Source organism: Ursus maritimus, unplaced genomic scaffold, assembly GCF_017311325.1.
Source record: "Ursus maritimus isolate PB19 unplaced genomic scaffold, ASM1731132v1 scaffold_11, whole genome shotgun sequence".
Classification (NCBI taxonomy): domain Eukaryota; kingdom Metazoa; phylum Chordata; class Mammalia; order Carnivora; family Ursidae; genus Ursus; species Ursus maritimus.
Window position 1 is genome coordinate 38899233 of NW_024423453.1, and position 18224 is coordinate 38917456.

Here is an 18224-nt window from a genome sequence, read left to right on the forward strand (position 1 = left end):
CTGGTGCACAGTTTGGCACCCAAGTAACAAGTTAAGCATCTAAAATACGACCTCTACAGACTCATTAGAAATCTGAGTCCGGGTTTGGTTTATGTGATGGGGGAGCAACGTAAAGGGAAAGTTACTCTCCCAAGGTTGGCTTCGTCAGTGTGTACTGTGCCCGAACTGATGTGTTCCAGGAATACTGCCGTGTTCTTTGTCGAACTGGCGTCCTAGCTAAACAGTACCTTTTGGTGTGTTCAGATTAAACTATGTTAGAGGTGATTAAAAGTCAACATCATATCCAAGTAAATGATCTCTACTACCAGATACAGGCAGTTAAAGGTGTGGATAAAATGGCCCCAGCTGGAGTTTTGGCTGAGAGAGAGATATTGAGAGAGATTGAAAGCCTAGGGCTTTTTAGTCATTCATAGATTAATGTGAAGGTATTGATCATAGAAAATTTTTAGTTCAATTCATTTTTCTTAATTTTATTCTGCCTCCTAAGAGAACTGTTTTGAGATTGAAGTATGGAAAAAATTTCTTGTTCCACTTTGATACAACAGAGTTTAAGTCCTTTCAATATGTGAATTATTTAATATTATAATTATTAACATTTATAAAATGAGACTGACAGTGTAGCTTTGGATTTTTTTTTCTCTTTTTTTGGGTACCTTTCTCCCTGTCCCCACTCACTATCATCCCTGATTTGCAGAGGAGGAAGGTAGTACTTCTTTGTTGAACTGTTTTCCTGTTCTAAAAGATATTTAGAAGAATATCTTAGTTTCCTTTAGTAGAGGAAATCAGGAATGATTGTATCTTTGTGTCTTTAAATTGCCCTTCTCTGATTGTTTCATAGGTCCACTGGAAAGGAATTTGCCCTGAAGATTATAGACAAAGCCAAATGTTGTGGAAAGGTACAGTATACGTAACTGTTCTGTAAACGAAACTGAGAAACTTGGTGAGATGTTTACTGTGGTGAAGGAATTTAAGTGGGCATTGACAAGGCCTTAATAGGAATAGACCACTGATAATAATGGGGGAAACACTATCAACCTGTCTTTTTCTTTCTTGTCATTTTTTAAAAAACTTTAATCCTAAAACAATAAATCGACTTGATCTGGTCCTAGCTACAGAAAATATAAGTTCTCTTCTTTGGGAAATGCCTGTATCAAAACCCAGCAAGGATCAAAAGATGTATCACGAACTGTGATGAGTCTAAGACTTTACCTTACTTTCCAACTAACTAGTTAGCCTTCTTGCTGTATGGATGCTGGCTGAAGACACAAGATTGCTGGGTCAGAGACAAAACACTTTATAACTCGTGGCACAGCAGGTAGCATTGGTTCTCTTAGCTCCCAAGTCCCACGGAAGTGATGCAGAGGGGCCCCACTGGTTGTACGCAGAATAGGTTTAGATCACAGCTGAGGATCCTTAAGATTAGTGAACCCCAGTCTTATGAGGGTGCAGCTAGCAAACCTATCCAAACTTTGCCCCAGAGGAAAACTTTATTTTTATGATCAGGGTCAGGAAACCAATCTGTCCTATACCCTTGAGGGAGACCCTATCTCCAAGATCTCTGTGTTACAAATACCCTCGGGAAGATTGTAACAAAAGCCAATACAAGAAGTGCAGAAACACCATGAAGAATTGCCTGCCCCCCACCCCGCCCACGAACTTTTTTTTCTTCTGTCCTACTCTCCAGCTGGTCTTGGAAAGACCAAATGATGAAATGCTTCTGAAGTATAGATATGTTAACTATGTTTGAAAAGATAAATATTCTGTAGCAGGGATGACAAAGACCTTTTTAGGTTATTTTCTCATAGCATAGCAGTTAAGAAAGCAGGCTCTAGAACTCATGGGTGGCTAGTCTGAATTGATATGTAGATGTAGAAAACACAGTAGGTTTTTGTAGACTTAGTACTAAAAAGAAAAACAATGTGGTACCTCATTAATACCTTTTTTATTTGATTGCATGTTGAAATGATAATATTTTGGATATATTGGGTTATGTAAGTTATTGGTGTTATCTACATCTTTTTACATTTCTTAATGTGGGTATTAGAAAATTTAGATTTCGGGGGGGCACCTGGGTGGTACAGCGGTTAAGCGTCTGCCTTCGGCTTAGGGCGTGATCCTGGCATTATGGGATCGAGCCCCACATCAGGCTCCTCCGCTATGAGCCTGGTTCTTCCTCTCCCACTCCCCCTGCTTGTGTTCCCTCTCTCGCTGGCTGTCTCTATCTCTGTCGAATAAACAAAATCTTTAAAAAAAAAAAAAAAAGAAAATTTAGATTTCTGTATATGGCTCACATTCTATTTCTGTTGAACAGTGCTGTTCTAGTGCCCGAGTGTATAAAGTTTTAGTCTTGGTTCTGCTGCTTCTTTCCTGTGCTAGTTACTTAACCCCTCTGTGTTTTTATTTCTCCCTCTAAAATGTGATTGTTAATAATATCTAAGACACAAGGTTATTGTGAGGAATAACTGAATTAAGGTATGGAAAACATGTAGAGAAATACTAGTCTTATATACTAGTATTAATAATGTTAACATTATTAACATGCCGCAGGAATTCAAATGTATAATTAATTAGAATTTGAAGTGATAGTCATGATTTTATATTTATGGAACTCCTAAACTAGTCCTCATTGGAAATTTACAAAATTAGGTGTTTTTAACAGAAAGTTTAAAATATTATTATTATGGTGAAGTTTTAGAAAGGCAAAAGGCAAGTTTGTCATATCTTTTTTTTTTCCACACCATGACAGCTAATGAAGCAGAGACTGTGCAAAATGCCCCCCTTTTCTTTGAATAAGTAAGGTTTTCCTACAGTTAATTTTCTTTAAATAATTGTGTGCTTTTACTTAGTGTTCTAACAATATTATTAAATTTTTAACTGCAAAGCCTTTTCCCCACATGTAAATAAGCGTTGCTCTTTCTGGTATTGTGGGATTTAAGCAGAATGTGTTATAATTTTGGGAGCCACGCTCGAAGCAAGTAGCAAGTATTTTTATCAAAAAAGTAAAACAAACAAACAAACAAACAAAAACTATGGTAGGGGGCTATTGTTTACCTGATTAAAATTTAAGCAGCTGTTCTAGTTGTTGAAAAAAGCTCTTTATGTGCAAAAATATGTTAGTCTGGTACACAGAGTGCTGAGGCAAGTGATTAGATCACTTTAAACATTTGGGTCTGTTTTTCCTTGTCACTGAATGTCATTCTGTTTTTATAATTTATGATCATATACTTATTTCCGTCCTCACATTTTGCTTATTTGAGCAACTGTTTCCACTTTGACTATATAAAATTACAACTTTTACAAACTTGATTTGTTCCAAATAAGTAAATTTTCCCATTGAATTTTATCTTTAGAAAAAAAATGATATAGAGAATTTGTTTTTTAAAACAAAATTTAGGGGGAGGCATAGTGGAATCAGCTGCTACTCTGGGGTGTTGTTGGTTACTTCTGTTTTGTGGGTTGTACACAGAAACTAAATTACCAAAATGTATTCTCTCTCCAGACTTGACATAAAGGAATTTTGCACATTACCTTTAATGACTTGCTGAACAAGATATGCCAGTTTCACTGATAAACAGAGGTTCGGATTAAAGAGCTTCCCAAAAGTCACACAGAGGCAGGGCAGTGATTGGAATTTTGTGCTAGTGGCCTATGTAGCCTGTACATTAGGCAGTCTGCCATGTTCCCTATTCAAGCTCCATTTATTCATTTGTTCATGTAATAAGAACCTGGAGAAAAAAAATGTTAACCTTTCTGGCCTTCTCTTTGCTTTTCTGTCATATACATATACATTATTAAATTAATTGACTCATTTACCTAAAATTTGTTATGTGTGCAAGAAACTGTGCTAGGAATAGGGTAATCTCTCATATAAATTAATACCAGCTCTGCAGAGAACATATGGGAGTTTAGAGGAAGCTCAGGAGAGAGAAGTTGGTGATCGGTGAAGGCACCATAGAGCAAGCATTTGAGCTGGAACTCCAGCAGTGGGTAGGATTTCAACAGGCAGCGATGGAAGTAGAGCCTTCCAGGGGCTAGCACAGCGTGAGCAAAGGCCCAGAGGATGGAAAGCATGTGAGGTGCCTCTAAGTAGGAGATTTTTGCAGGATTCGCTGTGGGGCTGGATTTATGGAGGCCATTGAGAAGGCTGTGGTGTTTGTAAATTTAAGAATTCTTTGATATCTAATATTCTAAACAGTTCATTCTAAATGATTACTAGATTTGCATGGTGTACGAAGCTCTCTGTTACGGTGCTTCGGAGTGGTCTGCCCTCCTCTTCCCACAGTTACGCATTCATCACCTACACGCAATGGGCCCAAGCACAACACAAATCCAAACATATATTATATTCGTTTCCTGAGGCTGTTGGAATAAAGTACTACAAACTCTGTGGCTTGTAACAGCAGGAATTTATTCCCTCACAGTTCTGGAGGTCAGAAGTCTGAAATCCATACTCCCTCTGGAGCTCTAGGGGAGAATCTGTTCTTTGCCTCTGAGTAGCTTCTAGTGGCTGATGGCATTCCTTGGCTTGCAGCCACATCACTCCAATCTCTGCCCCTGTCTTCACATCACCCTCTCTTCCGTGTGTTTATTTTTCCTCTTCTGTCTGTGAAATCTCCTTCTGCCTCCATTCATAAGGACAGTTGTGATGGCACCCAGATAATCCAGGGTTGTCTCCTCATTGCAGAATCATTAATCACATCTGCAAAGACCTTTCCTCCAAATAAGGTAATATTTACAAGTTCCAGGGGTTAGGCCTTGATATCTTTGGGTGGTCGTTATTCAATCCGCTACATACATCTTACCACAGAAATCACATGGAGTGATTTGGACATTTTCTCCGTCTTACTGGAGAGCAATACTGACTAAGCAATGTGGAATCCAGCTGAAAGCCACTGTTGGCCAAGAGCAAGGCATGATGTGTTCATTCACTCAGACACTTCAGAACTAACTGTTAGTTGCTGGAGAGCAAGGTAAACAGAAGCCTTCCTACAGCAGGGGTAGAGCAGCGGTTGGAACAAGCACAGGGGGCACTGAGAGAAGTAAGAACGGTGCCAGGCAAGAGATTGGCAATAGGGATAGAAGTGAACGGACGTTCGGAGGCTACTGAGCAAGTAGGCCTGGCAGGAGCTGGGGATTGATGGGGCTGTGGTAGAGGACGAGGGAGGGGCTGGGGGACACCGTCAGCTTTGGGCAGTCAGGTGCATTCAGCAGAACAGCAGGCATGGGAGGAAAGGGCTGCTTTGTGGGGCTGGGTGGGGTAGAGACAAGATGGTTAGTTTGGTTTGGGAGAGTTGTTTATTCCCTAATCCATCTCTCTCTCTCTCTTTCATACATTAAAAACCAGCATGGCCAAAGATAAGGTGGTATCCTTTGCCAAGTTAGCAGTTTTCTTTGTTATTTACTCTCACTCAGAACCCTGGAACAGTGCCACGGAACGATTCATATGTAAATTATTTGGCGTTAGAATCCTGAATCACTTAACATGAATAATGGTAGATGGCTGAATAATCTAAGTTCAGGGCAGCTCGAGGTAGAAGTCACGTTCCTATTGTATTGAGAGGGATTTTTTTTCCTGGCAGATGTAATCTAGAGAGTGTTTTTACGTATTGGACACAGTGATTCCACAGAAATCAGAGATGACATTTGTAACGATTTTTACGGGCTACTTTTGTTTTGCTTCCGATGATGATCCATTTGAAAAGCCGATTGTTCCTTCCCGGACAGTTTTACAGGCACGGGCAGAGGTGGGGAGACAAAGGCTAACATCCCCCATATTCCGACAGAAACGTTCACCAAGCACGTAGAACCTTCGCCGTCGTGGAGGAGAGCCTGGACGGGGCTAACAAGTAATGGTGGGCGGCGTGCTGCAGACTTGCTCAGTATTCCCAATGTCGCGGAGCTGGTGGGCCGAGGGGAAGTTCCACAGCACAGTTCCCAGAAGACTTTCTCTTCAGCCTTTATTGAAAAAGATAACTTTTGAGAGGTGTTGTCTCCCTAGGTGGTAGACTTCTTATTTTAACTGGAATTTGAGAGAGCTCCTGGGGTACTGGTGAGGGGGATTATTTCACACATGTCACTCTCAGCATCCCTACCCGAGCCCCTGAACAGAGGGGCATTTACAGACTCCTCCAACTTCAGAGGCAATGGGGAGGGTGGGGTGGAGCTGAAGTGACAGATCTGTTTAGCTTGAGAATAAAATGCCTCTCTTACTGCAGCGGTAGTACTCCTGTTGTCTCGGCTTCACAGAGAGTGAAAGGAATGCATTTGCTCACCTTTACGTGTTCGCGAGAGTCCATCTAACTCTGCTTGTTAGTGTGATGAAGGGCAAACTTGGCGCAGATGATCCAGAGGCCTCGAAGCAAGTGAAGCAATTTGGAGCGTTTGCTGAGTCTGTCTCTGCGGCCGCAAGGAGTTGGCTGTACGGCTGCTTCCCTGGGGAGGGACCAGGGCACTGTTCACTGCTTGGTGCTGTGGCTCTGAAACTTAGACATAAGGGATTGGAAACAGGTGCACAGCCCTGCGCCCGGCCTCCCAGCCAAGGTTTGTTAGGGTCTGAGATCTGGAAGCATTTGCTGAGTCCCAAGCTGGGCGTGGACTTCCCACCCCTGCTCATGAAGGGGGGGTATAGGTTCTCCTCCCTGCACAAGCCTAGTGTGGTTCTGCCTTGACCCCCAACTCACTGTAATACTCCCTCTCGTTCCTTTCTTTTCAAGGGATTAAGTATTTCCCGCTTTGCAGATATCATTTTCACTTTGAAAAATTCTGGCTTTTATTGAAGCATTCATTTTTAAAAGGTGATATTGTATAGTACAAAAAATGCGGCCTTGGACGTCAGAAACCTAGGTCTGCATTTTCCCTCAGAAGACTGTTCTAAGGATAGAGTGTTAAGACATTGCACCACAAGTACTTTCATTGCAGAGAGACTGACAAATAGTGACTAGATTCCTAGTAAGTGTTGGTTCTTTTCTTTTCCTGCTTCGGTTTGGCATTTGCCCTGTCATTTGCCAACATTTACTGAGTGACTACTTGGACAAGCCCGGTGCATTCAACGCTGGGGAAATGGCCCATGTGGGCAGGAACTTGCACAGATTTCTTCATTCCTTTGTTGTAATGTACACTTCATCTGTTGTCAGACTGTTTGAGGTGGCTTAGAGTAAAAAGACGTGTCCACATGGATGCACGAAGATAAGGGGAGAACCTAAATGACATCTTGACCTAGAGATGATTATCTTACCACTGCAGTGGAACACTGAATTTAGTGCTGAGATTCATGATTGCAAAGGTGAAAGGGACAATATGAGGGACACACACATGGGTGTATACATCTGTGTGTATTTAGGTAGCCAATACTATCTCTTATATGGTTATGTTTTATGTAAAAGTTATATTTGAAAACCCAGAACGTGTCAGAGGGGAATCAGTTAATTTAACAGAGCATACCCTAAGTTCAAAATAATTCATTGTTATAGCTAATGAGGATGAACAAATGTGATATTATTGAAATATTTTCATGTCTCATAAAAATAAAGCAGTAGTTGTTCATGATTCATGTTTGGTGTATTGGGAATAATTCCTTAATGCTGTGGGTGAACATTTTGCTCCAGTGCTGATCCCAGTTGCATGACTCACCAGGATTGATAATCAGGTAGTATTTTCAGGGAAGTGGTTAGAGTTAAAATGAAAGCAGTGGTCTCTGTGGTACTCTGTGTTTCCTGATTTCTGAAATACGAGACGGTAAGGAACATCCTTCTGGTGAGTGATTCCATACCCAGCCATAGAGGGAGAACTTTTCTTTTTCTCATAAATTCGACATGAAATTCAAATTCATATTAGTAATGGTTTAAAAACGGGAAATTTAATGCTCAGATTACATTCCATACACATGCAAATTTCCTTGGGTACTTGATCTTGATTTTGAGTGTATACTCAAAAAGTGGTTCCAGGGGCACCTGAGTGGCTTAGTCAGTTAAGCATCTGACTCTTGATTTCAGCTCAGGTTGTGACCTCAGGGTCATGAGGTTGAGCTCCGTGTTGGGCTCTGCTCCGGGCATGGAGCCTGCTTAACATTCTCTCTCTCTCTCTCTCTCTCTCTCTCTCTCTCTCGTTCTCTCTCTCTTAAAAAAAAAAAAATGGTTTCAGCTGAATCACAAAGCACAGTGCTGTGTGCCCAAGCTTTCTCAGTGTCATGACCTCGTAAGGCGTTGGAGGTAATGAAGAGACAAGAAGGCAGTATGTTTTATGTGCTGGGGTGGCATCACTGAGCCCTTTCAAGGGACACTTTAAAGGATATCAGTTCCTTTTTGTTAGTGACAATGACACGTCACACTGACTTGTCCTTGGTTTTGTCTTTGCACCAAGGGAGATGCTTCCCTCGGCATCCAGTCCACAGTAGTGCATCTTCCAGAATATAAAGATAGAGCAGAGGGTTCCGTGGTTTCTGACCCACCTCTCTAAACCCTTCCTTTGACAGGAGCACCTGATTGAGAACGAAGTGTCCATCCTGCGCAGGGTGAAACATCCAAATATCATCATGCTGGTTGAGGAGATGGAAACAGCTACTGAGCTCTTTCTGGTGATGGAATTGGTCAAAGTAAGAGGATGGAGAGATTTCAAGAGCTTTCGTTGGTGCCAAATCCTAAGACTTATCATGTTCTTGAAGACCCTAATTGGAAACATGTTTTGCTACCTTGAAACTTTTGTTATTTATAATAATTGTTCATGGGCTTGTGTCATTTTTTCATCTACTCCAGGCTGACGAACCTTCTTTGTTACCTCCATAGGATTGTCACTGTTGACATTTTGCTGTGTCCTTTTATGTGTCCATCAGGGGGGAGATCTCTTTGATGCAATTACCTCTTCGACCAAGTACACTGAGAGAGACGGCAGTGCGATGGTGTACAACCTGGCCAACGCCCTCAGGTATCTTCATGGTCTCAGCATTGTGCACAGAGACATCAAGCCAGAGAACCTCTTGGTATGTCATCTCTGCTTTTTTTGTTCTAATTCATGCCTCTCTTCCTTTAAAATGACATGATCACATGCAAACAATATCACTTTAGAGTCTGTACCAACCCTGCAATAAGGGATTGAGAGTTTTTAAATTTAGAGAATCACCATGACTCAAGTCAATGATCATAGGTTATTAATGGATTTCTTGAATTGGTATGTATTTGTGCATTTATTGTTTATCAGACATTAGAAAACATGTTTCTATTTACATTTTGATTGATGGTATGCTGACTAAAGAAAGGTAAGAAAGAAAATTATTTTATGAGGCAAAACCTCTGAAGATTTAGTTAGAGATAGAATTAGGAGCTTATAGGAGACAGAAATAGAATATGATGGTTCGTTTATATGCAGGACAGAGCTTTGGAAATAATCTAGTCCATTTATCTCAGCTTTGCAGGTACAGAAACTGAGACTCAGAGATGCTCATTTTTCTGGCTGAAAAATCTCATGCGTCCCATTGTTCTATAGAGGAAAGTCTGTGGCATTCAGAGGGCTTCATAATCTGGTCCCAATTTACCTTCCAGCCTCCCCTCCTGTTACTAACCCTTCCCCACCCATCTGTCCAGAGTGGCAGTCAACCTTCATGCCATATTTAGCAACACCTCCATGGTGGCCTATGGAAACACAGCTTGCTAATTGGGCCAACCTTTGTGTCTACACAGTAGAGGAATTTTAGAGAAGCTGATTAGGGACTTCGACCAGCGCACATCCCCCCCATACACACACAAGACCAGTTTTTCATCTATTTCCACCTTTCAGGGCAGAGTATTGTCATCATTACTGCTTAGGAGATGGGGTTATCTGAGTACTCTATATCATGATAATCCAAACTCCAATTTTTTCCCATCCCCAGCCATTAGTTAAGACTTAACTTTATCAACCCCATTACCTATTATTGCTTATTTCCATACTGGTCTATATTTGCCATGTCCTGTTTCTTGGCAGTGTGGCCATAAACGTGTTCCTCTCATAAGACAGTGAGCAAAAGGCTTGTCTTGTTTGACATCACTCCTGACTCCCTAGACAGAGTCAGTCAAGGCCACCTCTAGTTTCTGCTCTCCATGTTCTGGTGTGGTTGAGTTTCTCATGTACTTGAGTGACTCCTTCTCTAGATAAGCACCATTAGGGGCAAGGCCTGTGTCTCCATTATTTTCATGTCACCAGTGCCCTGGACAGTGCCATGGAAGCTCACGGTGGATGTGGAGTAAATGGTTGGTGACTGAGCGTGGCAGTCACTCACTAACTAGCGGCTGCACTTGAACTCCAGTCTACAGCTTGTCTCATACTTGCACTGTGCAAATAATTGTTGAGAGGAATATGCATTGAAGTTGAGGCTTTTAGGTCATCCTGGGGACCTTCTGCTAATCCATTTTCCCCTTTTGGTAATACCATTTGATGATTTCTGAGTATCCACTTAGAAGTATGTGAGGTTGTTTTTTTTTTTTTTTTCCTTACCATCTTCTGCCTTGAGGAGTTACGTTTCATGTCTAGATTTTCCTATTGGGAAAATAAATATCCTTTCTGTGTAAAACAAGATGTATTATAGACTTGGTTTTATGAACTCTAAGGAGGAATGGAGACAGAATTGTAGACTGGGCCTCAGGATAGAAGTGACGATATGGTGTTCTCGCCTCAAAAGTCTTCTTAGCCGTTATGACCTTACAGTGTCTGTCAGGCCCAGGCTCCTCCACCACGGGACTGAGGCTGGCCAGGGGCTTCACAAGCAAGTAACAGGACTTTCTCTGACTGTGGCCACACGCACATGCCGTGGTATTAATGAGGATGCCTCCCTTTCTCCCTGCTGCATGGCGCACCTCACCCTAGTGTTGGTGGCTATGGACGTTTTCTGGAGATACGGAGCGACAGGTCCCTAAGGACAATAGGTTATGGTGGAGCCCCCCCCGCCATTCTGCAGCCCTGATTGCTGAGGCCCCATGAGGAAGGTGACTGAGGCTGTAGTGAACTCACCTGCAAGCCAGGGAGTGTCCATTCTCCTTGATTCCACTCTCACCTCCCCTGCCCTCTGTTTTCCACTCACAATGTGTGGAACATCTGAGTCTAACACCGCCTCCTTTTCTCTTGTCACATGATGGAGACCAGGGTCTCCAACATGACCTGGCTCAGAATGTAACCAGGAAATTGGAACCAACTTCCTCATCCAGTCTAACTTGCCCTGGATGAGTCTTCGCCCGTCTTCAAGGCCGGCAGCAACCCCACTCTGCGACCCAAAGGGGAGGGGAAGGAAGAAGATGATAAAATGGATGTCTGCATGAGGCTAATGTGTGATAGAAAAGGGTCAGGCTTGGAAGCCCTTAGCTGCACATATCCAAGTAAAATATGTGGCTGCCATTGAGAACTTAAATAGACCACTCTGCAGACTGTACGTGTCGTCAGCAGGTCGGCGTTGCCCTAGGATGAAAAAGTGCCATTGAGGCACTAAAAGTAAATACAACAGAGTGACTGTCAGCCTCTTCCTACCCTGAAGACGAATTCCGTTGTTAAGCACCAGAGCATTCAGACATCTGATTTGCATCCCCTTCTCCAGGAGCAGGGTCATAATTTAAAACCCTGCCAGCGGAGATGTATGGGTCGCCGTGTCAGGGAGCACAGGGGTGGCCATTAACGCTGTGAGTTACAGCCTGGTGGTGCCCTGTCAGACTTAACTATGAGAGACCAGTGATAAATTCTGCTTCTCCAGGAGTTCTGGGGACCGGGGAGAGAAGAGGGTTGGTTTCTCATATCTGAAGCTCTTCTAAATCATGATGTTGACATTTTATGTAGAGAACATGCAGCGTTCACTTCGTACGCGGGATCTGCATTCCTCATTTCAAACTTTTGCATTCTGAGTGCAACTTTTGACAGAGCACCTTGCAGGGGGTGGTGGGGCATCTGAACACTGCGGGGCTGGAGTTCTCACAGTCGTGATTGTCGGGATTCACTCAGCATCTGTGTGTGGGTGCGGGCTGCAGTCGGCGTTCTGCCAGGCCTGTTCTCTTGCGTTCAGACCTGTTGCAGGATGGTGCCGTGGGATGGTAAAGGTACTGGTTGCAATCCCCACTTGGTAGCTACTAGTAACTTGAATTCTCTGTGCCTCAGTTTCCTCATCTGTAAAACAGAACAGTTATTTTCCTATTCACCCAGGGGGGTGACTCTGACTGAGGTCCAGTGAGATAACGTGTGGAAAAAACATTGGAATCTCTCTAGTTCTGTGAGGATGTCGGTAACTGGGGCGAGAACGGAGCGCTCTGCCAGAACAGAAGGCCTTTGGAGTCCCTCTGCGTATTCGTTCAGCTCTTTCTTAAAATCAGCCTCTCAAAGCAATGCCATATGTGTGTATGTCAGCGTCAGTCTGTTAAAGCAGTGTCACAAATGTGCCTCCGTATGTATAGATTTATACATATTCCTGCTTTGAAGAGAGTCTCCAGCTAAGATTTTGAAACAGACTCATATTATCTTTCACATATTTGCCTCTGTGTCTAGTGTTGGGAAGAGATGAATCAGATAAAGTATTATTTTGGGCTTGTCTGCTCCTTATGACACTTCTCTTTTGATGTTTAGCCAAGGAGTGCCACTTGCCCAGACATAATTCAGTGATTATGAACTGCCCAGTACCTTTCTATTTATGCTCCTGCATCTGACTCTGAATTCCTTATAGGGAATATGAGAAATGGGGCTTTGGGGACCTCTGAGTATCTGACAATAACCCTCAAATACCCCTGGGCATCCATAAATTGCATGTCTAAAGTAAACACGATTTTTCAAAAAAAAATGTACCTAATGAGTGTATTTTAAACTTGTAAAAACAAAATAACAATGACGTTAATAAAATTTTTTTTTTGCTTTCATGATACAGACATTTAAAATTATAATGTTGCTTAGAATGTTCTTATCGCTGCAATTACTTAGGGAATTTCTGAAGTCTGGGTTTCAGTAAATGCGTCATAAATTCTAACTGTAATTCTCTATATCGGATTGTTCTCGTTAATGTTTACATTAAACATAATGGATGGAAAGTCATCCTAAGACCCTGGCATGACTGAGAACCTGGTTTCTCTTGCTTCAGGCTAAATCATTAGTAGCTTTGAATATGCCTCTGCTGAGTTGTGGCTGATTCAGAGTGATAAATATCTGTGAGGGACTCAGCAGCCTCACCATGACTCCCCTGAAACTTGAAAGTCATCAAGATGTGTGCTGGGGATGTATACTTAGTACATAGTGTGGAAGCAGTTACTAAAATACTAAGGTGAGAAACATTCTTCTTAAACGGATGAGGACATCGCAGGGAAGGAAGGCATTTCAGTGTCTTGCTTTTTAAATGCCTTACAGATCGGATATCACTGACATGGGGAAGCCCTGAGGTTGTGATGCTTTTTCACGATGTCTGTACTATATAAATCACTCCCCCCATTAAGTATCAGACTAATGGAAGATGTTATTAACATGCTTATCTTGAAAAAACATAATTTTCTAAATTGTTCATCCTTTAGTAAGGAGTGGTTTGAGTGAGGGTCTGGTTCGGTTCATAGTAAAATATGAGGAAAAGCAAACTAAATAGAACAAAAATATAAAAGTAGAGAAAGACATTACAGATTAGATCTCTGCAGTTATTCTCTGAAATTCATCATTCTCAAAATGGATATCCAGGAGATGACTAGGTAAATACGTTAAAGTTTACGCAGTTAAATCTAAAAACCATCTATTTAGAATGTAACTTTCAGACTTTGATCCCATAAGGAAAGTTTGCTTATATGTAACATTAATTTTTCCTGATTATATAACCAATACATGTTCATTGTAAAGATTTTGGAAACTAGTGAAAAAGTATAAAGAAGAAAGCTAAAGTAATCTTCAGTGCTACCACCTAAAATAAACGGAAGGTTTTGGTGTATTATGCTTAGTATATAATTTTGAATGTTCTTTTTTTCTGTAATACAGTGAATATTTTCCATAGGATTAATACTTATTTGAAATGTGCTTATTAGTGACTGTATGGTATTTTATTATAGGAATGTACCATGATTTATGAAGTCATTGTCCTGTTCGCCATTTATGTTCCTTCCAGTTTTTTAAAAACATAAATTCTGAGATTGGTGGGCTTGTGTGTAACCTTTGGGTTCATCTCTATCCCCTTAGAGTTGGTTCTTAGAAGCAGATTTACTGGATCAAGGGTCATAAATAATTTTTAAGAAATTCACATGTTGCTGAAATGTTTTCTAGAAAGATTGCTTCTCATGTAACCAAAGCGCATTCACATCTTCACCAGCATAGTTAAACCGCTTCCAGTATGATACTTACATGACCTTATCAGCCAGTCCTTCCGGGAAAAGGAAGGAGCATTCATTGAACCCTGATCCAAGCTTGGTCTCTTCACACCAACGCCATGGGTCAGGGGCTACTCTCGTCTCTCACAGGTGAGGAAACATGTTCAGGGAGTGACTCACGAAGGTCATGCAACCAGGAAGCGGGGGGAGCGCTTGGTTATTCAGGTTCAGGCTGTCTGTCCCCAAAGTTTCTTTTCTTTCTAAACTTAACACAATTTTCCCCTGTGAAATATTTATATTCATCATTGACTGTCCAAAAAACAAGTCCAAATTTTATGTTCTAAACTAAAGGTGCGAGTGTTTTAGCGGACACTTTAATAAATACCATTTCTGAGACTGTCGAGTACCTCACACACCGTGAGCATGCAACAGCGGTCGGTTTCCTGCTTCTGAGTTTAGAGGCCTCTCAAGCCACATCGGGCAAGCAGCTGCCTACACCCCAGCTGTTGTGTCCGCATGTGCACATGGTCCTTATACTCCTAGATAAGGAGCCTTTTACAAAGATGGGAGATACAGTCTTTCAGATTTCATGCAATCATGCCAAATTTCTAAAGAAAAGACTTAGAGCTTTAAAACATCAAAAATAAATCATGGTGTTATTATCACAGGGAGAGATTTTTTGTTTTTTTGTTTTTTTAGTTGATGAATACATCTATCTGTGTCATTTCTACCTAATTCCAGGGGCGCATTTGGAATCATTGAGAAAAGGAACTACTGATTGTTGGCTGGTTTCTGTTCCAGGTGTGTGAATATCCTGACGGAACCAAGTCCTTGAAACTGGGAGACTTTGGGCTGGCCACTGTGGTGGAAGGCCCTTTATATACAGTCTGTGGCACACCGACATATGTGGCTCCAGAAATAATTGCTGAAACTGGGTAAGACTCCTGGTGGCTTTGGTTGGTACTTTCACTTTGGTGGAAAAAGGTATGTGCTGCTCCAGCTGCGATTTCACGGGCCTCCTGGGAAGGCAGAGGGTGGGAGAGACTATTACCTGCATCATGACTTCGATCATGACTCTGTGCTTCTGTGTCCAACAGCCATGGGCCTGGACTTTTGTCCTGAGGCCAGTCTTGGAAATACAGAGGTAGTCCCCAAGATTGTATTTGGGTTGGGAGAAAAGTAGATGCCTCTGTCCAAAGGGCAGTTAATTCCTCTACGTGAAATGAGCGCTTTGACACCGAGAAACCCTTTTTCATAACAAACAAAGGCAAGTCCTCCAGTAACGTGGAGGGTCCTTGGGGGTAATATCTTTATTTTTTCCCCCTCCACCCACTCTGTTTTCCCAGCTATGGCCTGAAGGTGGACATTTGGGCAGCAGGCGTGATCACATACATACTTCTCTGTGGATTCCCACCATTCCGAAGGTCAGTGGCTCTTTGAGTAACAATATTTGAATTGTGAACTCTCTCCCTTTGATCAGCAGACAAAGATCATCCTGGCGATCAGTCAATAAAAATGTCAGTTAAAAATTCTATAAGCATACCTTTCACTTTTTATCTTAATTTACAACCTATTAATGGATATTCTTTGACCACACTTTTGATGTGAGGCCAAGGCCTTTGCTTCGTGTATGGTCCTCTGAGTTTCTTATGGTTATTCTTCTGTAAAACACACCCATTGTCCAATGTCTACAATTTCCATTCTCAGTCTTTTTCAAGGGTGGTAAGATTTAAAGATGCTTGTGAAGCAATCTGATCCTTCTAGGTAAACAAACCTTTTTCCTGTTCTTAATAGTCATTTCTCCTACTTAATTTGACAGCAGGTCTTTTTTTTTTTTTTTTAACAACTCACTTTCCAAAGCGTTCAACTTAGTTCTCATAGATTCATAGAAACAGTGAATTCTTTCTTTTAAAATTAATTTCATCTGTTTACATAGTATTTAATGCAGTAGAATTTCAAATACTTTCAGCATAAATAGGCTTGGGAACAAACAGACCTACTCTTGGTAATCGCATAGCTCACCTGGGTGGGGGAGGGAAGTGGGAGTGGCCACACGTCAGGGTGTGTGATAGGTGGCCCAGGGCACACTCAGTACCCCAGCAGTGTGTACATGAGGGGAGCGCAGGGCTTTGGCCGCAGCGCCTCTTTTGGTCTGTTCCATTTCCCTCTTTGGAGCAGATGAATGCCTTGGAAGTAGAAGTTCATTTAATGATGCCAAGTATGATTTTCTTCTGAGTTTTCTTGAGCTCTCCTCATTTTCATCCTTCTTTTTGTTCATTTTGCAACTACTTTTGAGTAGCCGTTGTGTGCCAGGCACTATTCTAAGCATTGGGAATCAAATGGCAAACAATACATGTTCTCTGATGTCGTATTTATGGTATGGTATTAGGTCAGTAAGTTCAATAGGTTTAATTCACCGCCCCTCCCCCAACATTTTATTATAAAGCTTTCAAACCTACAGAAAAGTTGGAAGGTGTATCTTTTGTAAATGATCAGTTTTCAATTGAGTTGAACAGTTTTTTTTTTTTTACAGTAAACACAAGAGTGACACAGAGATGTCAGTCTTTACTTTTGAGAGCCTTATGGTGTAAAGATATCCATCACCAGAATACTGATCAAGAAGAATAAACTAAAATCATGAAGACATGCTTCTTTGAGGGCTGGAAATCACAAAGGTTAAATGCAAGATGGAATGTTTAAGTGGGACTTTGTCCTTGTGGCTGGGGTTGGGTTTCTGCAGGTGGGAAGCTTTTTCGGCCTGGCCGTCAACATCACGGTCTTCCATCAGGGCCACTGCCTAGCTGGATTACACGAACTGTAGGATTGCTGCACTTCAGCAGTCAGCTTTTGCAGACTACCAGACTACTCCAGAAGTTAGAGCTGTCAGTCAGTTCTGTGGTTTGATTGAGCAGTTCTTCTGGTCTGGGCCGGCTAATTGGGACTTGGTGGTTCATCACTCACATGCCTGGTAGTTGGCTCAGTGTCAGCGGGAACCACAGATAAAGACTCGGTCAGGTGCCTTTCAGCATTCGTTGGGTTAGCCTCGGTTTCACATGATGGTGGCTTATAGGATCCCCAGAAGCGGCCAGAGAGAGGGCAAGCTCCTTTGCCCACCACCTTTCTAAGTCTCTGCTTGACTCACCTTTGTTGATTGATGTCCCACTGACCAAATGAAGTCAAATACCTGAGCCTAGAGTAAATGGGAGAGAAGATTAACCAGGTCTGTTCATGGAGTGGAGTAACTTGTGGCCATTTTACATTTACAGTTCCATTGGGTTCTGGCTGGTTTGGGTGATGGCCTGTTTGAGGAACTAGTCAAGTGCAAGGGATAGTGTGTTTGGACGGCACATAATCATGGGGCCAATTATAGCAGAGTTTCCCTCCTAGGTTAACCCAAGTTGAGATCAGTTGGGAAAGGTTATCAGGGATCAGTTTAGAGGAATGTGTGCTCACAACTCCCTCTAGCGTTTCCACGTGCCAGGGCAGTCTGCGGGCTTTTTATTTGGTTTTGCTTTTTACTCTTTAACAAAAGCGAGACTGAGATTGAACAGTACGTATCTCTTGTGACTTTTTGCTCAGTGGACAGCAGCTTTTTTGTGGGAACTGGAGGTGAGTCTGGCTAATCAAAGCAGTCAAGCTGCATGATGGAAGCTGCTGACTTATATTCAGAAGCTGGTCCTACAACCACAAGGTTAGTTATGGTGAAGGAGTCTGTCCATGGTCCCAGTGACATAAAGTGATATTTCCATGACTGTACTGATAATTTTGTTTTTCTGAAACATACACTCATTCCCCCCATAAATGAAATGCTTGAACATCATTTGAGAGAGAGCTTACAACATTTAAAGTTGCCTCCTAAGACCTTAAACAATTTGCCATTGAAAAGAGGGAGTGTGCTCAGACTCCTGTTGTTTTAGGATTTAAAGGTGCTCGGAAGCATCTCAGAGGTGTTGT

The 18224-nt window shown here is 42.0% G+C and overlaps 1 protein-coding gene across 4 annotated transcripts in view; it reads left to right on the top strand.

Moving 5' to 3' along the window:
• Nucleotides 1-18224, top strand: part of DCLK2 (doublecortin like kinase 2) — a 142643-nt gene that overhangs the window by 110657 nt on the left and 13762 nt on the right. For all 4 annotated transcript variants that reach the window (XR_005833899.1, XM_008685466.2, XM_008685467.2 and 1 more), the window contains 5 exons: nucleotides 839-896; nucleotides 8471-8590; nucleotides 8828-8974; nucleotides 15072-15205; nucleotides 15617-15694. Coding sequence is in view for 3 of the 4 variants with exons in the window: in XM_008685466.2 (XP_008683688.1) it covers nucleotides 839-896; nucleotides 8471-8590; nucleotides 8828-8974; nucleotides 15072-15205; nucleotides 15617-15694 (537 nt within the window). In the remaining variant the exon portion in view is untranslated. The remainder of the gene's footprint in view (nucleotides 1-838; nucleotides 897-8470; nucleotides 8591-8827; nucleotides 8975-15071; nucleotides 15206-15616; nucleotides 15695-18224) is intronic.